The sequence below is a fragment of the Procambarus clarkii genome, chromosome 92 (genome assembly GCF_040958095.1).
Source record: "Procambarus clarkii isolate CNS0578487 chromosome 92, FALCON_Pclarkii_2.0, whole genome shotgun sequence".
Classification (NCBI taxonomy): Eukaryota; Metazoa; Arthropoda; class Malacostraca; order Decapoda; family Cambaridae; genus Procambarus; species Procambarus clarkii.
This window is the reverse complement of record NC_091241.1, coordinates 5,540,638-5,561,283: the sequence shown is the minus strand read 5'-3', so window position 1 is coordinate 5,561,283 and position 20,646 is coordinate 5,540,638. Positions and strand designations below refer to the sequence as shown.

The 20,646-nt window shown below is 51.3% G+C and overlaps 1 protein-coding gene across 1 annotated transcript in view; it reads right to left on the bottom strand.

Annotated features, from left to right (window-relative positions):
* LOC123775117 (uncharacterized) overlaps window positions 1–20,646 on the bottom strand; it is a 131,546-nt gene extending 110,900 nt beyond the window's left edge. The window contains exon 1 of the mRNA XM_045770001.2: window positions 20,338–20,646. Coding sequence (XP_045625957.2) covers window positions 20,338–20,357 — 20 coding nt within the window. The 5' untranslated portion in view covers window positions 20,358–20,646. The remainder of the gene's footprint in view (window positions 1–20,337) is intronic.

Genomic DNA, 20,646 nt, shown 5'->3' with positions numbered 1-20,646 from the left:
AGGCAGGCAGACTGAACACAGGCAAGCAGGCAGGCAGACTGAACACAGGCAGGCAGGCAGGCAGACTGAACACAAGCAGGCAGACTGAACACAGGCAGGCAGGCAGGCAGGCAGACTGAACACAGGCAGGCAGACTGAACACAGGCAGGCAGGCAGACTGAACACAGGCAAGCAGGCAGGCAGACTGAACACAGGCAGGCAGGCAGACTGAACACAGGCAGGCAGGCAGACTGAACACAGGCAGGCAGGCAGACTGAACACAGGCAGGCAGACTGAACACAGGCAGGCAGGCAGACTGAACACAGGCAGGCAGACTGAACACAGGCAGGCAGACTGAACACAGACAGGCAGGCAGACTGAACACAGGCAGACAGGCAGACTGAACACAGGCAGGCAGGCAGACTGAACACAGGCAGGCAGGCAGACTGAACACAGGCAGGCAGGCAGACTGAACACAGGCAGGCAGGCAGACTGAACACAGGCAGGCAGGCAGACTGAACACAGGCAGGCAGGCAGACTGAACACAGGCAGGCAGGCAGACTGAACACAGGCAGGCAGGCAGACTGAACACAGGCAGACTGAACACAGGCAGGCAGGCAGACTGAACACAGGCAGGCAGGCAGACTGAACACAGACAGGCAGGCAGACTGAACACAGACAGGCAGGCAGACTGAACACAGGCAGGCAGGCAGACTGAACACAGGCAGGCAGGCAGACTGAACACAGGCAGGCAGGCAGACTGAACACAGGCAGGCAGGCAGACTGAACACAGGCAGGCAGGCAGACTGAACACAGGCAGGCAGGCAGACTGAACACAGGCAGGCAGGCAGACTGAACACAGGCAGGCAGGCAGACTGAACACAGGCAGGCAGGCAGGCAGACTGAACACAGGCAGGCAGGCAGGCAGACTGAACACAGGCAGGCAGGCAGGCAGACTGAACACAGGCAGGCAGGCAGGCAGACTGAACACAGGCAGGCAGGCAGGCAGACTGAACACAGGCAGGCAGGCAGGCAGACTGAACACAGGCAGGCAGGCAGGCAGACTGAACACAGGCAGGCAGGCAGGCAGACTGAACACAGGCAGGCAGGCAGACTGAACACAGGCAGGCAGGCAGACTGAACACAGGCAGGCAGGCAGACTGAACACAGGCAGGCAGGCAGACTGAACACAGGCAGGCAGGCAGACTGAACACAGGCAGGCAGGCAGACTGAACACAGGCAGGCAGGCAGACTGAACACAGGCAGGCAGGCAGACTGAACACAGGCAGGCAGGCAGACTGAACACAGGCAGGCAGGCAGACTGAACACAGGCAGGCAGGCAGACTGAACACAGGCAGGCAGGCAGACTGAACACAGGCAGGCAGGCAGACTGAACACAGGCAGGCAGGCAGACTGAACACAGGCAGGCAGGCAGACTGAACACAGGCAGGCAGGCAGACTGAACACATGCAGACTGAACACATGCAGACTGAACACAGGCAGGCAGGCAGACTGAACACAGGCAGGCAGGCAGACTGAACACAAACAGGCAGGCAGACTGAACACAGGCAGGCAGGCTGAACACAGGCAGGCAGGCAGACTGAACACAGGCAGGCAGGCAGACTGAACACAGGCAGGCAGGCAGACTGAACACAGGCAGGCAGGCAGACTGAACACAGGCAGGCAGGCAGACTGAACACAGGCAGGCAGGCAGACTGAACACAGGCAGGCAGGCAGACTGAACACAGGCAGGCAGGCAGACTGAACACAGGCAGGCAGGCAGACTGAACACAGGCAGGCAGGCAGACTGAACACAGGCAGGCAGGCAGACTGAACACAGGCAGGCAGGCAGACTGAACACAGGCAGGCAGGCAGACTGAACACAGGCAGGCAGGCAGGCAGACTGAACACAGGCAGGCAGGCAGGCAGACTGAACACAGGCAGGCAGGCAGGCAGACTGAACACAGGCAGGCAGGCAGACTGAACACAGGCAGGCAGGCAGACTGAACACAGGCAGGCAGGCAGACTGAACACAGGCAGGCAGGCAGACTGAACACAGGCAGGCAGGCAGACTGAACACAGGCAGGCAGGCAGACTGAACACAGGCAGACAAACTAAAAACACCACAATTTTCACCAAGAGCGAGACAGAAATAAAAAATATTCCTCTTTATAGTTTTTGTTTCAAGAGAAAGGAGAGTGAGTCGCCAGCCACCTTCCTAGTGAAAGTTGCCGGGTGTAGTGCGACGCACACACACACACCGGGGACACCAGCAGGATGGTGCCAAGATGCGAAGCTTTCAGAGAAATAAGAGAGAGACGCTGAGAAAGAAAGGAAAGCAGGAGGAGAAAGTGGGAGAGAGCGCGAGAACAAGGAGAGAGCGTGGGGCAAATGACTGGCAAAGACGCTAAGAATTGCCGGCAGAACACTTTCATGGGGATTATAACCCTTACTGACCACCTCCTCCTCCGGGAGCCGGTCGGCCGAGCGGACAGCACGCTGGACTTGTGATCCTGTGGTCCTGGGTTCGATCCCAGGCGCCGGCGAGAAACAATAGGCAGAGTTTCTTTCACCCTATGCCCCTGTTACCTAGCAGTAAAATAGGTACCTGGGTGTTAGTCAGCTGTCACGGGCTGCTTGCTGGGGGTGGAGGCCTGGTCGAGGACCGGGCCGCGGGGACACTAAAGCCCCGAAATCATCTCAAGATAACCTCAAGATAAGAAGGTATTGGTATATATATATATGTGTGTGTTTTCCTGGCGGTGGGGTGAGAGAGAGAGGACTATTGCCATACACCTGCCCTACAGGACTATTGCCATACACCTGCCCTACAGGACTATTGCCATACACCTGCCCCCAGGACTATTGCCATACACCTGCCCTACAGGACTATTGCCATACACCTGCCCTACAGGACTATTGCCATACACCTGCCCCCAGGACTATTGCCATACACCTGCCCTACAGGACTATTGTCATACACCTGCCCCCAGGACTATTGCCATACACCTGCCCTACAGGACTATTGCCATACACCTGCCCCCAGGACTATTGCCATACACCTGCCCTACAGGACTATTGCCATACACCTGCCCCCAGGACTATTGCCATACACCTGCCCTACAGGACTATTGCGATACACCTGCCCCCAGGACTATTGCCATACACCTGCCCTACAGGACTATTGCCATACACCTGCCCTACAGGACTATTGCCATACACCTGCCCTACAGGACTATTGCCATACACCTGCCCTACAGGACTATTGCCATACACCTGCCCTACAGGACTATTGCCATACACCTGCCCTACAGGACTATTGCCATACACCTGCCCTACAGGACTATTGCCATACACCTGCCCTACAGGACTATTGCCATACACCTGCCCTACAGGACTATTGCCATACACCTGCCCTACAGGACTATTGCCATACACCTGCCCTACAGGACTATTGCCATACACCTGCCCTCAGGACTATTGCCATACACCTGCCCTCAGGACTATTGCCATACACCTGCCCTACAGGACTATTGCCATACACCTGCCCTACAGGACTATTGCCATACACCTGCCCTACAGGACTATTGCCATACACCTGCCTTACAGGACTATTGCCATACACCTGCCCTACAGGACTATTGCCATACACCTGCCCCCAGGACTATTGCCATACACCTGCCCTACAGGACAATTGCCATACACCTGCCCTACAGGACTATTGCCATACACCTGCCCTACAGGACTATTGCCATACACCTGCCCTACAGGACTATTGCCATACACCTGCACTACAGGACTATTGCCATACACCTGCCCTCAGGACTATTGCCATACACCTGCCCTCAGGACTATTGCCATACACCTGCCCTACAGGACTATTGCTATACACCTGCCCTACAGGACTATTGCCATACACCTGCCCTACAGGACTATTGCCATACACCTGCCTTACAGGACTATTGCCATACACCTGCCCTACAGGACTATTGCCATACACCTGCCCCCAGGACTATTGCCATACACCTTCCCTCAGGACTATTGCCATACACCTGCCCCCAGGACTATTGCCATACACCTGCCTTACAGGACTATTGCCATACACCTGCCCTACAGGACTATTGCCACACACCTGCCTCCAGGACTATTGCCATACACCTGCCCTACAGGACTATTGCCATACACCTGCCCTCAGGACTATTGCCATACACCTGCCCCCAGGACTATTGCCATACACCTGCCTTACAGGACTATTGCCATACACCTGCCTTACAGGACTATTGCCATACACCTGCCTTACAGGACTATTGCCATACACCTGCCTTACAGGACTATTGCCATACACCTGCCTTACAGGACTATTGCCATACACCTGCCTTACAGGACTATTGCCATACACCTGCCTTACAGGACTATTGCCATACACCTGCCTTACAGGACTATTGCCATACACCTGCCCTCAGGACTATTGCCATACACCTGCCCTACAGGACTATTGCCATACACCTGCCCTACAGGACTATTGCCATACACCTGCCCTCAGGACTATTGCCATACACCTGCCCCCAGGACTATTGCCATACACCTGCCCTCAGGACTATTGCCATACACCTGCCCCCAGGACTATTGTCATACACCTGCCCCCAGGACTATTGCCATACACCTGCCCTACAGGACTATTGCCATACACCTGCCCTACAGGACTATTGCCATACACCTGCCCTACAGGACTATTGCCATACACCTGCCCTACAGGACTATTGCCATACACCTGCCCTACAGGACTATTGCCATACACCTGCCCTACAGGACTATTGCCATACACCTGCCCTACAGGACTATTGCCATACACCTGCCCTACAGGACTATTGCCATACACCTGCCCTACAGGACTATTGCCATACACCTGCCCCCAGGACTATTGCCATACACCTGCCCTACAGGACTATTGCCATACACCTGCCCCCAGGACTATTGCCATACAGCTGCCCTACAGGACTATTGCCATACACCTGCCCTACAGGACTATTGCCATACACCTGCCCCCAGGACTATTGCCATACACCTGCCCTACAGGACTATTGCCATACACCTGCCCTACAGGACTATTGCCATACACCTGCCCTACAGGACTATTGCCATACACCTGCCCCCAGGACTATTGCCATACACCTGCCCCCAGGACTATTGCCATACACCTGCCCTACAGGACTATTGCCATACACCTGCCCTACAGGACTATTGCCATACACCTGCCCCCAGGACTATTGCCATACACCTGCCCTACAGGACTATTGCCATACACCTGCCCTACAGGACTATTGCCATACACCTGCCCTACAGGACTATTGCCATACACCTGCCCCCAGGACTATTGCCATACACCTGCCCTACAGGACTATTGCCATACACCTGCCCTACAGGACTATTGCCATACACCTGCCCCCAGGACTATTGCCATACACCTGCCCTACAGGACTATTGCCATACACCTGCCCTACAGGACTATTGCCATACACCTGCCCTACAGGACTATTGCCATACACCTGCCCCCAGGACTATTGCCATACACCTGCCCTACAGGACTATTGCCATACACCTGCCCTACAGGACTATTGCCATACACCTGCCCTACAGGACTATTGCCATACACCTGCCCTACAGGACTATTGCCATACACCTGCCCCCAGGACTATTGCCATACACCTGCCCTACAGGACTATTGCCATACACCTGCCCTCAGGACTATTGCCATACACCTGCCCCCAGGACTATTGCCATACACCTGCCCCCAGGACTATTGCCATACACCTGCCCTACAGGACTATTGCCATACACCTGCCCCCAGGACTATTGCCATACACCTGCCCTACAGGACTATTGCCATACACCTGCCCCCAGGACTATTGCCATACATTGCCCTACAGGACTATTGCCATACACCTGCCCTCAGGACTATTGCCATACACCTGCCCCCAGGACTATTGCCATACACCTGCCCCCAGGACTATTGCCATACACCTGCCCTCAGGACTATTGCCATACACCTGCCCTACAGGACTATTGCCATACACCTGCCCCAGGACTATTGCCATACACCTGCCCTACAGGACTATTGCCATACACCTGCCCTCAGGACTATTGCCATACACCTGCCCCCAGGACTATTGCCATACACCTGCCCTACAGGACTATTGCCATACACCTGCCCTCAGGACTATTGCCATACACCTGCCCCCAGGACTATTGCCATACACCTGCCTTACAGGACTATTGCCATACACCTGCCCCCAGGACTATTGCCATACACCTGCCCCCAGGACTATTGCCATACACCTGCCCCCAGGACTATTGCCAAACACCTGCCTTACAGGACTATTGCCATACACCTGCCCTACAGGACTATTGCCATACACCTGCCCCCAGGACTATTGCCATACACCTGCCCTACAGGACTATTGCCATACACCTGCCCCCAGGACTATTGCCATACACCTGCCCTACAGGACTATTGCCATACACCTGCCCCCAGGACTATTGTCATACACCTGCCCTACAGGACTATTGCCATACACCTGCCCCCAGGACTATTGCCATACACCTGCCCCCAGGACTATTGCCATACACCTGCCCTACAGGACTATTGCCATACACCTGCCCCCAGGACTATTGCCATACACCTGCCCTCAGGACTATTGCCATACACCTGCCCCCAGGACTATTGCCATACACCTGCCCTACAGGACTATTGCCATACACCTGCCCCCATGACTATTGCCATACACCTGCCCCCAGGACTATTGCCATACACCTGCCCCCAGGACTATTGCCATACACCTGCCCTACAGGACTATTGCCATACACCTGCCCCCAGGACTATTGCCATACACCTGCCCTACAGGACTATTGCCATACACCTGCCCTCAGGACTATTGCCATACACCTGCCCCCAGGACTATTGCCATACACCTGCCCCCAGGACTATTGCCATACACCTGCCCACGTTGGCTATAGGGAGCTTCATGAACATTCTTGTCTAATACAATTCTTGTCCCGCTGACAATACGGAAGCGTTTGGGGAAAGAAAATGCCCCTCCTCACTAGACAAGTTCCGGAGGGCAATGGCGTGTCTCCCACGACAACTATGGATCTTGTAGCACTAAGACGCATCGCTTCCTGCCTCGACATCACGCGTTGCAACAGTCTCCACAAGGGAGGATCAGGGACGCAGGTTTGATCCCATATTACAGCTTCACTATTTTCTGATAAATTTTTACCGTTCTGGTGATTACAGTGTGGGCGAGGAACACGACGGTTGGTCACTTCAGCACCGGCCACCCCCCCCCCCCCCACAATACACAACACTTACCATAATACCCGCAACTCAAATCCGTTTTTTTCAGACCACTCGAACCAAACTTTACCCAACTACATTTAATCCAAACAAGTTTAATCCAAGGCTAAACTAGCCCGAACCTAACCTATAGCCTAACCATATCCAGCCTTGTCTAACCTAAACTAGCCAAACGTAGCCATTAATAATAATAATAATAATAATAATAATAATAATAATAATAATAATATTATTATTATTATTATTATTATATAATATGGTGTGGGCTCCAAGACGCGTCTTTCGTAAACTTTTCTGGAGCTTTGAGCAGGGAGGATGATGGGGATGGGGGCCTTACACTTAGAGGGGCCGTGGATGAATGGACAGCGCTCGGGATTCGTAATCCCAGGGTCCAGGTTCGATCCCGGCCGCCGGCAGAAACAGATGGACAGTTTCTTTCACCCCTGGGTCAAAGAAACTGAAAAGAAAGGATGCTTCCTGGGTGTGTTAAAAAAATAGTAGTAACAGTTGATTGACAGTTGAGAGGCGGGCCGAAAGAGCAGAGCTCAACCCCCGGAAGCACAACTAGGTGAGTACATCAGGTCAGGCTTTAACCCCTCCTCACCCGGGCCAGGCTGACAGACTATTGACTGACAGGCTGACAGACCTGACACCAATAACCACCACTATAGTTTCTCCCCCTCCCCCCCCCCCCCCCCCTGGCTCCACATTTCCCTCCTTCTGGAACATGTTTCTCATTCAAGGAACTTTGGTATCAATCCAGTTTATTGGACAGCTGAAAGCAAAGTGAAGGTAGAGGAACGGGGACATGCGAGTTGCAGACCCGCGTGTAATCCTCTCCCGAGCTAGGCAAAGCCCCAGTGGGCAAGACATGTTCCTGTAACGTTCACTTAATGTTGCATCAACGTTGATTCATTGATATATATCAACATCAAATTCCCAGATATTCCCGAAGGAGGGGGGGGTAGGGGGGAGCATGTGTCAGTGTACAAATCCACATGGGCCATAATGAGGATTCGAACCTGCGTCCGGGAGCATCCCAGACACTGCCTTAATCGACTGAGCTACGACAGGGTAAAAAGAGTTGAAACCGAAGTTCTACTGAACTTACTGGATCCCGTAGCCTCTCCGAGGCACAAACCAGGGTTTTACACAACTCCTCCCCCCCCCCCCCCTGCACCCGAGCTATGTCAATAGGCCGTTCTCCCTCTTCGATTAATAGTTTAATAATTAATAATAGTCGATTAAGGCAGTGTCTGGGATGCTCCCAGAGGCAGGTTCGAATCCTCGTCACGGCCCTTGTGGATTTGTTCATTTGATGCATCACGTTAGTGTGATCTTTGTGTGTGATGTGTCAGTGTGTCCTGCAGCCGTCTGGCAGGAGGAAGGAGAGCGTCAAGACAGTTTCTTTCCTCTTCTAACAAGAGGCTTGGGTGCACAAGAATGCCATCACCGCAGATGACTCAAAGCTGTCAAGCCCACACGATCACAGACCAGGAGAAATTTGGGCCACCTGACGTTATGGGAAGTTTGTGGCCAGAGACTGACTGACTCTCTCTCCCTCTCTTTCTCCCTCTCTTTCTCCCTCTTGCTCTCCCTCTTGCTCTCCCTCCCTCTCTCTCAGCCAACACCTGCGTAACTATCCGTCATTCCAGAAGCCTTATACCAGGGTGGTCTTATTCAAGACTACCACAAGCTGCTAGTCCATGATGTACTCCTGTCAACGCTGACGACTGCCGCCTCAGCTGTCAGCCCTCGTCTTAACTAAAGCGCTTCATTTTGTATGCTATGGTCCCAAACGTACAAAATATGGGGTGAGCGCAGGCGGGAGAGATACATAATAATTTACACGTGGAAAATAGTAGAGGGGCTGGTCCCAAACCTGCACACAGAAATAACACCACATGAGACCAGAAGGCATGGCAGGATGTGCAGAATACCCCCGTTGAAGAGCAGAGGTGCAACAGGTACTCTGAGAGAGAACTATCAACATCAGAGGCCCCGAGACTGTTCAACACGCTTCCACTACACATAAGGGACATAACTGGCCGACCCCTCACAGTGTTCAAGAGAGAACTATCAGAGGCCCGAGACTGTTCAACACGCTTCCACTACACATACGAGACATAACCGCCCGACCCCTGAGTGTTCAAGAGAGAACTTGACAAACACCTCAAAAGAATACCTTATCAACAACACAGAAAACACATGTGAGAGTAATTAATTCCGCATCAAGGGATCACGTAACGGATTATTCAACCATCCATTACCACCCGCAGGAATACAGTGTCCTCCAGCAGTACACATAGACAGACAGACTCTCACGTCACCGAGAAGGACCTGCAGGGGGAGGCAAGATGACATCTGAGCGCCATTTCCACCCCTGCGTGACCGCCTCGACCGTAACTTTCTTCCTTTCACTATGATTTCTAAACCACTCTCACACCGGTCACCACCACATGGCCAGAGATGGCCACGGTGAAGGTCAGCACTCCCAGTGGACGTGATGGCTTATGGCACTGGTCTTATAGTGCCACCAGGGTAATGACACTGGCCTTACAGTGCCACCAGGGTACAGTGACACTCTGGTCTTACAGTGCCACCAGGGTACAGTGCCACTCTGGCCTTACAGTGCCACCAGGGTACAGTGCCACTCTGGCCTTACAGTGCCACCAGGGTACAGTGCCACTCTGGCCTTACAGTGCCACCAGGGTACAGTGAAACTCTGGCCTTACAGTGCCACCAGGGTACAGTGCCACTCTGGCCTTACAGTGCCTCCAGGGTACAGTGCCACTCTGGCCTTACAGTGCCACCAGGGTACAGTGCCACTCTGGCCTTACAGTGCCACCAGGGTACAGTGCCACTCTGGCCTTACAGTGCCACCAGGGTACAGTGACACTCTGGCATTACAGTGCCACCAGGGTACAGTTCCACTCTGGCCTTACAGTGCCACCAGGGTACAGTGCCACTCTAGCCTTACAGTACCACCAGGGAACAATGCCACCGGGGTACAGTGCCACCGAGGTACAGTGGCACTCTGGCCTTACAGTGCCACCAGGGTACAGTGCCACTCTGGCCTTACAGTGCCACCAGGGTACAGTGGCACTCTGGCCTTACAGTGCCACCAGGGTACAGTGGCACTCTGGCCTTACAGTGCCACCAGGGTACAGTGGCACTCTGGCCTTACAGTGCCACCAGGGTACAGTGGCACTCTGGCCTTACAGTGCCACCAGGGTACAGTGGCACTCTGGCCTTACAGTGCCACCGAGGTACAGTGGCACTCTGACCTTACAGTGCCACCAGGGTACAGTGCCACTCTGGCCTTACAGTGCCACCAGGGTACAGTGGCACTCTGGCCTTACAGTGCCACCGAGGTACAGTGGCACTCTGGCCTTACAGTGCCACCGAGGTACAGTGGCGCTCTGGCCTTACAGTGCCACCAGGGTACAGTGCCACTCTGGCCTTACAGTGCCACCAGGGTACAGTGGCACTCTGGCCTTACAGTGCCACCGAGGTACAGTGGCACTCTGGCCTTACAGTGCCACCAGGGTACAGTGCCACTCTGGCCTTACAGTGCCACCAGGGTACAGTGGCACTCTGGCCTTACAGTGCCACCGAGGTACAGTGGCACTCTGGCCTTACAGTGCCACCAGGGTACAGTGCCACTATGGCCTTACAGTGCCACCAGGGTACAGTGCCACTCTGGCCTTACAGTGCCACCAGGGTACAGTGCCACTCTGGCCTTACAGTGCCACTCTGGCCTTACAGTGCCACCAGGGTACAGTGCCACTCTGGCCTTACAGTGCCACCAGGGTACAGTGCCACCAGGGTACAGTGCCACTCTGGCCTTACAGTGCCACCAGGGTCACCAACATTCCTCCCTGCTAACAACTTTTTACAATATACCCGCTTTCTACATTTTCGTAAGATATCCCCGACACACCTGACCTGCCTGTGTGAGTGTGGTGCTCACGTCTGAGTACACACACACGCAGGCCTGAGCACCGCTCTTGAGCACTCGCGCCTGTTCCCCCTCTGCCTCCACCAACAGCACTCTGGCCAATGATGTGTGTGTAATACAAGGCACTAGAGTGCAGGCACTTGAGTGAATGATCATAAAAATCTATATACATTTTAAGGAGACTTGTAATTGCTTTAGGGGGGTCAAGTCCTGTAGGTTAAACCCTTAACCCCATATATTGAGGTCAAAGGTTAATGAACCTCTACTAACAAGAGTACGGCTCGTGAAAACTAAATTACAACTGAATCTGTGAGTGAGAACTGCTCCAGATATGAGGGAATCGAGGCAACACTGAGGCACTATAATGGGATCGAACCTCCGTAATTCAAGGCACAATTACCTCGTACACAAGTCAGGGTCATGCATTTCACTGGGAATTATGGAGATCTTGACCACCATGACAACTAATGGCAGGAAGTTTCATACAGTTGGTGGTGGTGGTGTTTCAGATTTAGCTACTCAGAACGAAGTGTTTATGTAGCACGGGCTATGGTGAGCCCGTAAAGGTTTATACAGTGGATATCTTCACTGAAAGTGTACCATGTGGTGTAAATATGTAAAGATGACTAACACACACAGGGTAGTACACATGTGACTAATAATGACACACACACGTGACTAATAATGACACATGTGTAATGACGACACACTCACGTGACTAACAATGACACACACACGTGACAGCAATACCACACCTGCAACACCAAAGTGTACAGAACACCTATTGCTCTAATTTAATAATATAAATAATTGAACTGGTCTAATGTAATATAATTGGTCGAATATAATGCCACCTTAGTAGTTCCGTTCTGTTATTAATGTAAACAAACAACAGACCTGTTGTTACAGCTACCACCTCCACAATGTAATAGTCTGTCATCAAGTGTCACCCTTTTATTGTATTATCCATCACTGTTCTAGAATTTTCTCAATGTCATCAGTTTACTTCTCTGTTAATATTATGTCTTTATCTCTTCACAACTTTAATTATTGATTTCCCCAATTATTTCTTAAGTTTTGTGGGAAGCACTTTGCGTAATAGTGACTTCAATAGTGAGTGTAACTCACTCTCTCTACGGTTGTTCATTTCTCTTATGCTCTGTGTATATACATTGTTTTGAAAACAAATTGGAATTTGAATTTGTGACAAATGAAACCCACACCTCAGTTCCTAATAATAATAATAATAATAATAATATTAGCAATAACAACAAGACGTACCACACACCCTGGTCACAAGTATACAGGTTTCCTCTACACTATTTTAGAAGGCAAAATATATACATATACACACACACACACACACACACCCCTCGAGGTGTACCGTGCTTCTGGGTGTGTATACTCACAGTTCACTGTGGTCCTGGTTGGTCAGTAAGCCACTGTGGTGGCCTTAATAACCCTTCCGAGAATGACAGGCCTTAATAACCCTCCCGAGAATGATAGGCCTTAATAACCCTCCCGAGAATGACAGGCCTTAATAACTCCAGAGAATGATAGGCCTTAATAACCCTCCCCAGAATGATAGGCCTTAATAACCCTCCCCAGAATGACAGGCCTTAATAACCCTCCCGAGAATGACAGGCCTTAATAACCCTCCAGAGAATGACAGGCCTTAATAACCCTCCCCAGAATGACAGGCCTTAATAACCCTCCAGAGAATGACAGGCCTTAATAACCCTCCCCAGAATGACAGGCCTTAATAACCCTCCAGAGAATGATAGGCCTTAATAACCCTCCAGAGAATGATAGGCCTTAATAACCCTCCCGAGAATGATAGGCCTTAATAACCCTCCCGAGAATGACAGGCCTTAATAACCCTCCCCAGAATGACAGGCCTTAATAACCCTCCCCAGAATGACAGGCCTTAATAACCCTCCCCAGAATGACAGGCCTTAATAACCCTCCCCAGAATGACAGGCCTTAATAACCCTCCAGAGAATGATAGGCCTTAATAACCCTCCCCAGAATGATAAGCCTTAATAACCCCCCCCAGAATGACAGGCCTTAATAACCCTCCCCAGAATGACAGGCCTTAATAACCCTCCCCAGAATGACAGGCCTTAATAACCCTCCCGAGAATGATAGGCCTTAATAACCCTCCCGAGAATGATAGGCCTTAATAACCCTCCCGAGAATGACAGGCCTTAATAACCCTCCCGAGAATGACAGGCCTTAATAACCCTCCCCAGAATGACAGGCCTTAATAACCCTCCCCAGAATGACAGGCCTTAATAACCCTCCCCAGAATGACAGGCCTTAATAACCCTCCAGAGAATGATAGGCCTTAATAACCCTCCCCAGAATGATAAGCCTTAATAACCCCCCCCAGAATGACAGGCCTTAATAACCCTCCCGAGAATGACAGGCCTTAATAACCCTCCCCAGAATGATAGGCCTTAATAACCCTCCAGAGAATGACAGGCCTTAATAACCCTCCCCAGAATGACAGGCCTTAATAACCCTCCAGAGAATGACAGGCCTTAATAACCCTCCCCAGAATGACAGGCCTTAATAACCCTCCAGAGAATGACAGGCCTTAATAACCCTCCTCAGAATGATAAGCCTTAATAACCCCCCCCCAGAATGACAGGCCTTAATAACCCTCCCGAGAATGACAGGCCTTAATAACCCTCCCCAGAATGATAAGCCTTAATAACCCCCCCCAGAATGACAGGCCTTAATAACCCTCCCCAGAATGACAGGCCTTAATAACCCTCCCCAGAATGACAGGCCTTAATAACCCTCCCCAGAATGATAAGCCTTAATAACCCCCCCCCAGAATGACAGGCCTTAATAACCCTCCCCAGAATGACAGGCCTTAATAACCCTCCCGAGAATGATAAGCCTTAATAACCCCCAACTCCAAAGTAAACACCGCCGAAGCGACCAAACAAAGAAAACGGAAGCGCCACCCCAACACAGAAGTGTCCCATCACTGAACAAAACACGGATGAAAAATGTGTGTTTAATTAGTGAAACCTTGAGGAAGAATGTGGACACAGCGACACTGGTGGCGGAGCGAGGGGCGTCTGGCATGCCACACGACCCTTCTTGATAACGTTCGCCTTCTATTGTCATATTTAAGTTCACGTTCCTCAACCTTTCTCCGTTCTAAATACCACAGCCAAGCGCAGGTCAAATGACATCCTCTCCAGACTTATAGTTTGGGATTTGATATATTTTTTACACAGTAATAATAATTCTAATAATTAATATACATTATATACGTGTAATATACACGTATATATCCCTAAGCAGTGTGCAGCGTGTACACCCCTGCCTGAGCAGTGTGCAGCGTGTACACCCCTGCCTGAGCAGTGTGCAGCGTGTACACCCCTGCCTGAGCAGTGTGCAGCGTGTACACCCCTGCCTGAGCAGTGTGCAGCGTGTACACCCCTGCCTGAGCAGTGTGCAGCGTGTACACCCCTGCCTGAGCAGTGTGCAGCGTGTACACCCCTGCCTGAGCAGTGCGCAGCGTGTACACCCCTGCCTGAGCAGTGCGCACCGTGTACACCCCTGCCTGAGCAGTGCGCACCGTGTACACCCCTGCCTGAGCAGTGCGCACCGTGTACACCCCTGCCTGAGCAGTGCGCACCGTGTACACCCCTGCCTGAGCAGTGCGCACCGTGTACACCCCTGCCTGAGCAGTGCGCACCGTGTACACCCCTGCCTGAGCAGTGCGCACCGTGTACACCCCTGCCTGAGCAGTGCGCACCGTGTACACCCCTGCCTGAGCAGTGCGCACCGTGTACACCCCTGCCTGAGCAGTGCGCACCGTGTACACCCCTGCCTGAGCAGTGCGCACCGTGTACACCCCTGCCTGAGCAGTGCGCACCGTGTACACCCCTGCCTGAGCAGTGCGCACCGTGTACACCCCTGCCTGAGCAGTGCGCACCGTGTACACCCCTGCCTGAGCAGTGCGCACCGTGTACACCCCTGCCTGAGCAGTGCGCACCGTGTACACCCCTGCCTGAGCAGTGCGCACCGTGTACACCCCTGCCTGAGCAGTGCGCACCGTGTACACCCCTGCCTGAGCAGTGCGCACCGTGTACACCCCTGCCTGAGCAGTGCGCACCGTGTACACCCCTGCCTGAGCAGTGCGCACCGTGTACACCCCTGCCTGAGCAGTGCGCACCGTGTACACCCCTGCCTGAGCAGTGCGCACCGTGTACACCCCTGCCTGAGCAGTGCGCACCGTGTACACCCCTGCCTGAGCAGTGCGCACCGTGTACACCTCTGCCTGAGCAGTGCGCACCGTGTACACCCCTGCCTGAGCAGTGCGCACCGTGTACACCCCTGCCTGAGCAGTGCGCACCGTGTACACCCCTGCCTGAGCAGTGTGCAGCGTGTACACCCCTGCCTGAGCAGTGTGCAGCGTGTACACCCCTGCCTGAGCAGTGCGCAGCGTGTACACCCCTGCCTGAGCAGTGCGCACCGTGTACACCCCTGCCTGAGCAGTGCGCACCGTGTACACCCCTGCCTGAGCAGTGCGCACCGTGTACACCCCTGCCTGAGCAGTGCGCACCGTGTACACCCCTGCCTGAGCAGTGCGCACCGTGTACACCCCTGCCTGAGCAGTGCGCACCGTGTACACCCCTGCCTGAGCAGTGCGCACCGTGTACACCCCTGCCTGAGCAGTGCGCACCGTGTACACCCCTGCCTGAGTAGTGCGCACCGTGTACACCCCTGCCTGAGCAGTGCGCACCGTGTACACCCCTGCCTGAGCAGTGTGCACCATGTACACCCCTGCAGTCTGGTCCCCGGGGGTGGTGGGGGATAAGATGGCTGTGCCTGTCAAATCGTTGAGAGATCTCTAGGCCTATCATGTATATATATCTAGGTATATATATAAATATATATCTAGGCCCATCTTAGCTTCCCCCCCCCCCTCCCTGTCACTGTACAGGGAAAGAGAAGAGAGACGGGCAGGTCCACGGAGAGTGAAAGTGCATAAAAAGTGGTTTGTCTGGTAAGTGGATCAGCCAGCCTCCACCTACACCCACGTATGTCTTCCCTCCTCCTCCTCCCACCTGCCCAATTGTGTGTGCTTCTGCGGGTACTCCTCTACCTCCTCCGCTTCCTCTCCCTTCCATACTCCCACTATAATATACATATTCTACTTCGTTCTACTTAGCTCTGATGAAGACGAATTAAGCCGAAAACGCGTTAAGCATTCTTTATTTTTATGTGGGTTTTCCGCATACTTGGATCAGTGTTTTTGTGATCGTTGTTGCATATATATTATATATATATATATATATATATATATATATATATATATATATATATATATATATATATATATATATGACAATGTCAGACCACGGAGGAAAAATGAAACAGGAAATTTCCTTAAGTACTTTCGTATATTAAATACATCTTCAGAAGGTCAGAAAATACACCTTCTGAAGATGTATTTAATATACGAAAGTACTTAAGGAAATTTCCTGTTTCATTTTTCCTCCGTGGTCTGACATTGTCACATTCTTAATCACGTGTTTATTTTCGTGATATACACACATATATATATATATATATATATAATAGGTACTCAGCCGCACATGGGTCTCTTCTCACCCTCGAACTATCTCCCCCTTGACCTTCCCCCTCCCTCTACTCTCATAAAATATATTAAGAAGCGTGGAAACAACTGTACAAGTCTCTCAAAACTATATTAATTCAATCACAAAAACTCTCTGGGCATCTCGCCAAATATTTCACATTTGACTCCACGAAAATCAAATGGGTGTCTATATAATTGTTTATATTTCTTAAAGTATTTAACTTAGGAACACATCGAGCAGCCTATGTCTGTCCCGTACACCAGACCATTCCCGCTGCAAAGTTGAGCGAGCCTAGCCAGAGAGAGAGAGAGAGAGACTCGATCCCATATGTGGCAAAATAGGTAGCGAGCACACTCCACGCCAGCTATTTCGGCCGGGTTCGAGCCCCGGCCATGGGCGGTGGAGAGGCCAGCGACCCTTACCTGTAGTGCCGTGTCTAGCCAGCAGTGTTTGGGGGGCCAGGATGGTGGGGGGGGGGGGACTAGTAGGTGTTAGGCTTCACATGCCGTGTGGAAGGATAAGCGCCAAGCCTAGTGATAAGATATATATATACGCCAATGTATATACCAGTTCCCAGCGCCAGGGTATATATCAGTTTCCAGCACCAAGGTGTATATATATATACCATCCCAGCGCCAGGGTATATACCAGTTCCCAGCACCAAGGTATATACCAGTTCCCAGCGTCAGGGTATATACCAGTTCCCAGCACCAAGGTATATACCAGTTCCCAGCGTCAGGGTATATACCAGTTCCCAGCATCAAGGTATATATATACCAGTTCCCAGCGCCCATACCCACAACGGTTGCACTGTACAAGAGAGAAGACTGACCAGCAGCAGTGCCCGTGAGCTTCTCAATAGGTCAGTGTCCCCACTAAACCGGTCACGGGGGCCCCGAGGTATAGAAAACGCGCTGCGAGCACAGTAGCCCACATTCAAGACCCAGAAAATGAGCGGATTGCCAGCAAAATTATAACTAATTTCAATTATTATTAATATAAACTTACATAGTGACATTGTTGACGTACAGTGGTTATATAGTTATGGTGGTCCTCTCGTGCAGCTGTTGGTAGATTCCTGGCCTCAGTGGATTTATATTTGATAAAATTCCGGTTTTGAATTAACAGCATGTTAAAATTTATGAACACGTCTGGGGGGGGGGTCGACCGCTGGATGGAATGGACTCGAGTCGAGGACGGGTTGACATGAGAGTAGATAGTGTGTACACTTAATTGTGCTGGCTGGAGTTGAGCTTGGGCTGTTTGGTTCAGACTTGAGTGTGTGTAATGTTAAGCTGAGACGTAGGTGTGTGTACTCCAAGCCCAAGACTGGTCACTAGGCTGTGGGCGGCTTCTGAACCACAAAATTCTGTTTTCACTTTGAGCTTCACATTAAATAATAGTTTCATTACTGTAACTGAAACTATTGCTATCGCTACTACTATTGCAACAGGAAACACTACTACCAGTATTAATGCTATTATAGAACGACTACATAATGCTACTGCTGGTCCTATTAAGACTTAGGTCTACCGTAAAAATAATCAGCTTACGGAATCAGCATCACTAATGAAGCGTTCACCTTAGGCCGATATAAGACTTATGGATCAATACAATCACTGGTAAGGCTTGGACAAAATGTTGTATGCGGTCAAAATGATCTAGGCCTGGTGTGGGAGACGAGGGACACCCGCATCATGTTGGTAATATGTGGGCGTAGTGTAGCGACACCCACACTGGTTTTGTTGGTAAATATCCCAGGATGAGGGTGGACAGGGTGGGTGGATGGGTGTCCATACATCCTGTGCGTGTGCAAGTCTAGATTCACCAGTGAAATGAGTAATTTCTTGCATGAGGCTATCTAGCCTAGACGTTATACTTGTACTATTCTATAATTGACGGTGGTGGTTTGTGAGCGTGTTTGAGTGAATTTAATATCTGTCTGCAAGATCCAGCTGTTAGCTCTTGGACCCCGCCTTTCTAACCGTGGATTGTCTAATGTGCTCACTCTCAACCTCATTTTCTCTATCATATCTTCAACATACATATATTTCTCTAAAACACACAGCCTTAGGGTGAAGGTCGGTAGCAGCTTTGACTCCCAGGTACCTATTTACTGTTTGGTAAACATAGGCATCAGGTGAAAGAAACTCTGGCCAATTTGTTTCTGCCTTGGCCGGGAATTGAACCCGGGCTCTTAGGACTACGACCCCCCGAGCGATGTCCACTAGGCCTTAAGTATATGTACGTACCTACACTGTGTATACATATACACATACACGTGGGCGAACTCTCCATGTAGACATGCCTTCACCGACGTCTCCACTTTCACATGAGCACACAGATTGCATCTGTGTGCACCGCCTGCCCTCCCTCTACCAGCCTGCCTTCTCCTGCCACCATGCACCTCATTCATACACACACACACGTAACACTTGTGTACACTCGCACACTTTTTTGTGTCATTTTGGCGTGCCCTGTAGCCTCAACTGGCCATGTGTACACTCACTGTAGAGTGCGCGCGCTCGCCTATGTATTTCCCGATTATATTAGAGCAGTACCATCTCTGGATGGGAAGGGGGGGACCCATAGCCTGGGAGAAAGGGACATACAACACACTTGAGGGGATTCTTAGGTCAACTTCGCTAAATTCTGGGGGTTCAGTTCCTGTAGTCCATTATATGCGCCTCCAGCCTTTACCATTAGGCTCGATGGGAAGCCTAATGGCTTCCAATGGAATGTAAATAGAATTTTTACATTAGGCTCCTCATTCATATTACTTTTTTCTAATACATACAGTGTGTGTGTGTGTAAATTAATATAAAAAGGAAATCACAACGCAAGTTTGATTAGTGTCATAGATTGTCACAGGCTGGTGAACTAGCCAAGACGAGACAAGGACTCATGATGACCCCTAGGGTTGAGCTATACCACATTCTTCTTCTTCAGTAGTTAGTTGTACAATGTAAGAGTCGCCAACACCTTGTAGCTCCCACTCCCGTAAGAACACGCTCCAAGTCTCCCCAAGCCTAGCAGGTGTACACCTGGAGTGTGAGTAGCACACGAGAGTAACACACACACACAGGAGGACACCCAGGACACAGGGGAGGACACAGGAGACACAGGAGGAGACACAGGAGGAGACACAGGGGAGGACACAGGGGAGGACACAGGAGGGGACACAGGAGAGGACACAGGAGGAGACACAGGAGGAGACACAGCAGGAGACACAGGAGGAGACACAGGAGGAGACACAGGAGGAGACACAGGAGGAGACACAGGAGGAGACACAGGAGGAGGACACAGGAGGGGACACAGGAGAGGAACACACACACACACAGGTGAGTACTGGGTCAACCCGTCGTGGTAGAAACTGAAAGTAGAATTACTGAAGGCGAGTGGCGATTGTTACGTACCTGTACAACATGTTGACCATCAGAGACGTCTCCTTAACAATCACTTCTCATAGTCTCCACACAATGACCAATATAACACACTTTAGCACTTGCTTTCTCTGTTCTTTAAGTCCCATAAACCTGTTTTAGTCGGGCACCAAACAACCCATTCAGGGGATACAAATTCTGTATATATATCCCAACTTATTGGAAAAATTACTTGTCAAGAGTTTGTTATTAGAGTTATGTGAGGGGAGTTGTGTTGACACTGCGGCCAGCGAGGACGAGGTGAAGCAGGAGTAGGGCTCAGCGTGCGTCCGTCCACCTCCA